Here is a 5,812-nt window from a genome sequence, read left to right as displayed (position 1 = left end):
AAATTTCAGGAACAGGAGTCTTCTTCTTGGCCCAGAAAAAGAAAAAAAGGACAAAAGTCCCACTTTTTGAAGCGTGAAGTCTGCCATAGCTGTAATACGTTCTTTGAACTGCGCGGTGCGAGTTGATTGCAACATATGATCTCAACGCTAGATGGGAGAAATTGCTAAACATTGGACCTTTAACATGTAACATTTTCAACGCAGGACTTTTACTTGTAACAGTACTTAATGCTTTGGCTCGTGACACAGTGACAGTGATGCCTGGTTTAGTTCACAATACATCCAAAGTAGGCTAAGTTACCGGATGCAACCCTTGAAATGCAATGATGCAACTGTATTGTATTGTTATATACAGTAACTATAGTATAGTAAATGAAGGATTTTCAGTCAAAACATTTATCTATACTAGTACCAGTAACGCTAACTCAGTAATCTACAGTGCCTGTTGTTTTGTTTCCGGTCTAGCTAGATCCAGTGTGTGTTGTAGCTTTTCTAAAGTTACTAGTTGTTGCAACAGCATGTGGAAAAAACCACAAAGTTTGCTAATCTAAAAAGACTTAATCTCCCAATAAAAAATTTGACTGAAAGCACATACAGTATAATAAAAGACTAACTGTAAAAGACCCCCTAGGGGCCCCGGACACCCTGTGAAAGATCTCTGCTCTAATGAAAACCGAAGTGAGCATTAATTAAGGATTTTGGTGGGGGGTCCTCAGACAGCCTCTGCACCTGTCCCTCTTATTTATTTTTTGTCAGCGTACATTTAAATGAACTCTCCTGAACCTGAGAAAATGCGTCACCGGATGACGTTTGTCATCAGTCCCACATACCATGAGAACAGTGTGTGTCCCTCATTGTGTAATACAGTTATCACAGCAGCGTTCGCTCCAAATGAACTCGGAGCTAGGAACTCTGGGTCAGGACATAAACTGGGTCATTTGCTTGACTCTGGTGGCTCTACTCGCAACGAGAAAACAGCATGTAGTCATGTGTTCTGAGACATGAGAGAGAAATCCACTGCAAATAATAAATGACTCCACAGAATGAGTGGTATTAGTAGTTTTAATTTATTTGATGTTTCCTGAGTAAAATCTTGCGTAAAGCCTCTGTGCTTTAGCGGAGACATTTTGACATTTCAATTTCTCTGTTTTTGTTTAGGTGAGCAATGGATTCTTCACCTGGGGAAGTAACCTGTCCACGCTGTCAGACATCAACATCTGCATCCCCACAGGTAGGACTAACCCTTCCACCAGATGTTTCACATTGGCTCGGGTGGTAGAGCGGTTGCCTAACAGTTGGAAGGTTGGGGGTTCGATCCCTGGCCCTACAGTCCCATGTCAACGTGTCCCTTTGCAAGACACTGAAACCCAAATTGCTTTGGGAATGGTTCCTGGGAATGTTAAAGTGCTTTGAGTAGTTATTAGAACTAGAAAAGTGCTATATGAATACAGTTCAATTTACTTAATTTAAACAATTTGTGGGCACAGTTTACAAAGCAGGCATTGTCAATTTTAACTGTGTGATAACTTTGATGCTAATGCTGCCTGAATACTCCCTCTAAGAGGCCACAATGTATTATATTTTTATAGAATTCGCACAATATCCAGATAGCACAAATATGGGCTACACTACATGACACAAAAGGATCAGGTGTGAGGTTGTGTAATTGAGAAAACCAAAATAATGGAATGGAAAGAGCTATTGGCCTTGCCTTGCCTTAATTTTAGAAACTGTATCAGCGTTTTCAGACTCCTGCTGCTTATGCATTAGCGATGAGCAACATGCTCTCAGGCTTGCAGCGATGAAATACCAAGTCTCAGGAGTCTAGTCATGTTGAGGAGGCGGCCAACAGATTGGCCGTGCAGAATATCACACACTCGCATCTTCCCCTGGGAAGTGACTTGCTTGCTATCCTCGTCATGCTACTACTAAGCCAAACAGGATCTGCCACCCTGCCAAGTTCTGGTGCAGTGTTATTTTGTGTGTGTGTGTGTGTGTGTGTGTGTGTGTGATCTTCAAGGGACCATTGTATGCTTTTGTTAGACTTTAGAGCTTCGAAAATACTAATCAGATGTCAACTATTAAATTAGTCTGCAACCATTTTGATAATCAATTACAATTAATCGATTTGAGTCATTTTTTTAATGAATAAAAGTAAGAAATCCCCTGATTCCAGCTTCTTTAATGTGAATATTTTCTAGTTTCACTCCTCTGAGACATACATTTTTGAAAATCTTTGAATTGTTGACAAAACAGGACATTTCAGGACGTCATCTCGGGCTTTGGGAAACACTGATCCACATATTGATCAACAATGAAAATAATCCTAAATTGCAGCCCCTATTAGATTAAGAGGAAGTGTAAGGTTTGGGGTTGACTTCAGGAATGCAGTGCTGATGAGTGAAATTTAGGGTTTAAAGAATGAGTGAAGTCATTGGCGAGATAGAAGTGGGTTTGGTTTTTTAAACACCAACACTCTGTTTGCGCTCTGTTCTTGTGTGTGTCAAGTCAAAAACGGATGTTCATTTTTCACCTTAAGCTTTAATTTTTTTTATCAGATTGGTCAACGTTGTTGTAGAGCATCGTTACTCATCAAGCTTTATTTTGTGGCTTGCATAGCAGTATATAATACGGTGATATGATCATGCAGTCAATCAAGATATTTCACAAATACAGTAAAAACAAGCAGGGCTATAACACAACCCCATGTCTGCTCTATTACAAATTACTTATATATTTTTTTAAATACCCAACACGGCTCCATTACAACATGGAAATATAGAGTAGAAAAGATATTTTAACACACACACACACACACAGTATATACAAACAACAAATCATCCATCCAAGATTTTTTCCTCTTCTCCCAGACTTACTCCAGATAATTGGCTAATTTCTGTATATGTTTCACATGTGAACAGCCATCTCAGTCTTTGAGCATCATCCATATTTCCCAAATAAATCTTTGCTGTGTGTTTAGTCATGACAGATTGATAAGCATTGGCCCTTTTCTGACATGCGACTCCACTTTTAGGTCACAAAATTTTCACAACCCCAACGTCCATTTGTCAAGTTATTGTTATTGGACATAATTGTGTATTCTGTTTTTGCAATCATGGATACACTATGTACAAATAACAAAATCATTAGCTTTTAAAATAATAATAATAATAAGTCCACTTTGAATGTGCTGTCTTAGACTTAAATATCTGCGACCCAATCACATGACCCCACATAGGATCCATCCCGACCCAAAATTTGAGAAATATTGGATGAATATTTATATAAATAAATATATTACAGCACAGCAGAACAACACACAATAACCTTCCCCACCTTTTCTTTGTGTTCAGGCCAGCTGACAATGATTGTGGGCCAGGTGGGTTGTGGGAAGTCGTCCCTGCTGCTGGCCATGCTTGGCGAGATGCAGACCCTCGGCGGAAGAGTCTACTGGAGCAAGTAAGATATCACAACAACACGTTATGGATCACAGTGTGTCATGGCGGATGCAAGGATGTGCTCTGGTGTTACTTAGGACCCAAACCAGTAGTTCTAGCTGCACTTTAGGTAGCGATATTTGGGTTTCTCCAGAAGGACAATTGAAGATGTACAGTGTCGCTTTAAGATTCAAAGTGTTCAGATTATGATCATTTTAAGGTTCATAAATTGTATTTAGAGGTTGTTCCAGTATAGGTTTAAATGTTTTTTTTCACTTTGTAAACCTATTACATGCACAAACAAGATAAATAACACAAAAAAGGAAAGGGTAAAAGAAAAAAAGCATAATATGAGCACTTTAAGTATTTTATCCGAATCCGAATCCGAATCAGAATCAGCTTTATTCGCCAGGTATGACATACAAGTATACATACGAGGAATTTGACTTAGGTTGGAGCAAGCCTCCGGGCGGCAGCTATGGAACAGCGCCACCACACGCTTATCTCGAAAAGAAAACAATGCAGACAGCAACATGGTAATACCATGGTAATCCAGTTACTTCTTTGTCCTTTTGTGAAATAGTCTATCTTAAAAAGTACTATGACATTTGCCGTTTGCAGTCCCAGCCACTCATACATACTATTGAATTCCTTTTTCATCATAGTTTCCATAACAATACTTTTTTAATAATAATAATATACCTATACTCATTGTTTCTCATGTTCAGTATTCTATCAAGTTGTGTTTCTATTTAAAATTTTATATCTTTCTATTTTATTTGTTCCACTTTATTTAACATGACAACATGCATTGTATTTAATTAAATCTTTCTTTATTTCAGTGTTTACAAAGATGCATTTTACTACACACATCTGGGTACACACAACCTTATTTAATTAGAAGTGATTGCTAGATAAGGGAAAAGGCTTACTATTAACTGTGTATGGTATGATATTACTTATATTATTGTCTTGTTTGTGTAAGACTCTCAGTTTGAGAAATAATGCCAGGTACTAATTGTTTGCCCATTAGCATTATCAAGTGTCCAAGAAAAAGTTTTCTGTATGATTTAATTGTGGTTAGAACAACATTGAATGCCAGTTTGGGTGACAGTCTGGTTCCCTTGCAACAGACACATTAAATGTCACATTACCTACAGTCTCACACATAAGCACACTATGACAGTTTGTTAGTCATTAAATCAATATTGACTTGAGAAGAAGTTACAATATTCTCAGAAGAATTGACTCCTTTGGTAATTTTATTCCAATGGCCAGCAGCTAGCCGTCTGAAACGACTGCTACTATCACTTTAGGACACAGTAATATCTATGTTGTTGAACTAAACTAGACATTTATTTACGTTGACGTTGTGTCGTTCTTTATTACAAGACAATTTATCTGTAAAGACCGCTGAACTTAAAGTGATGGTTTGGAGTAATTTCACCTTAGGGTCCTTTGCACTGCGATCACGAGCCAAACAACCCCCCAGAAGCTTTTTTCACCTGGGTCGAACAATGGGCGAGTTAGCGTTATCAGCTGATTAGCTTAGTGCGAGCGCTAATGGAACCACGGGTGTATGTGGTAAATTACCCCACCAATAATGCCCGAAATGATACCAAACTTCTACAGTCGTACAAATAGGTTATGTACTCCTGAAACGATGGATTGGAAAGTTTTACGTTCACCAGGAGTTTATTTAAATAACACTTGCCTGCTAGCTTCTGCTGTCTGCTGCTACTGCTACCGGCAGGAAGACGAGTGCTTATGAACGTCAAGAGAGATATGTACGTACATGTATGTGTTGCATTTGCAACACCGTCCGAAGTTGTTGTTGCACCTCAAGGAAACAGGCTATAGAAAGTAAAGACGTGTGGAAAAAAGACTTTTTTGTGAACATGTGTGCCAAAGACAACACCCCCTAAGGGTAAATGTCCATATTGGCGTCCCAGCATTGCACACTAGTGGGCTTGCCACAGGCAGACATCAGTTTCTCTTCACTGACCACGGTCAAGCAAAGAAAACAGGCTACACCCTCCGACAGCGAAGGTGGTTGCACCTGATTGGATGAACGTGTCACCTGGGGCTGTCCGCTCCCGGATTTAAAAATAGACCATAATGGCTCTTTCAGAATGCAATTTTATGAAAATAGTTCATCAAAGGGAGTTTTCTGAAAACATTTTATCTGTTGTTTACATCCCATGCTTAAAAATCCTATCCTAACACAATACCTGTAGATTAGTATTGCACATCTGTATCATCAGAGACTCTGTAGCCTCCAGGGCTGCACACTGGCCTTTGGTGTGTGGGGGTGTGTGTGTGGGTGTGTGTGTGGGTGTGTGTGTGGGTGTGTGGGTGTGTGTGTGTGTGTGTGT

General features: G+C 39.2%; 1 protein-coding gene across 1 annotated transcript in view; it reads left to right on the top strand.

Annotated features, from left to right (window-relative positions):
• Positions 1–5,812, top strand: part of abcc9 (ATP-binding cassette, sub-family C (CFTR/MRP), member 9) — a 66,500-nt gene that overhangs the window by 21,774 nt on the left and 38,914 nt on the right. The window contains 2 exon segments of the mRNA XM_032505239.1: positions 1,159–1,231; positions 3,354–3,459. Coding sequence (XP_032361130.1) covers positions 1,159–1,231; positions 3,354–3,459 — 179 coding nt within the window.

The sequence above is a fragment of the Etheostoma spectabile genome, chromosome 23 (assembly GCF_008692095.1).
Source record: "Etheostoma spectabile isolate EspeVRDwgs_2016 chromosome 23, UIUC_Espe_1.0, whole genome shotgun sequence".
NCBI lineage: Eukaryota > Metazoa > Chordata > Actinopteri > Perciformes > Percidae > Etheostoma > Etheostoma spectabile.
This window is presented reverse-complemented; position numbering and strand designations above follow the sequence as displayed.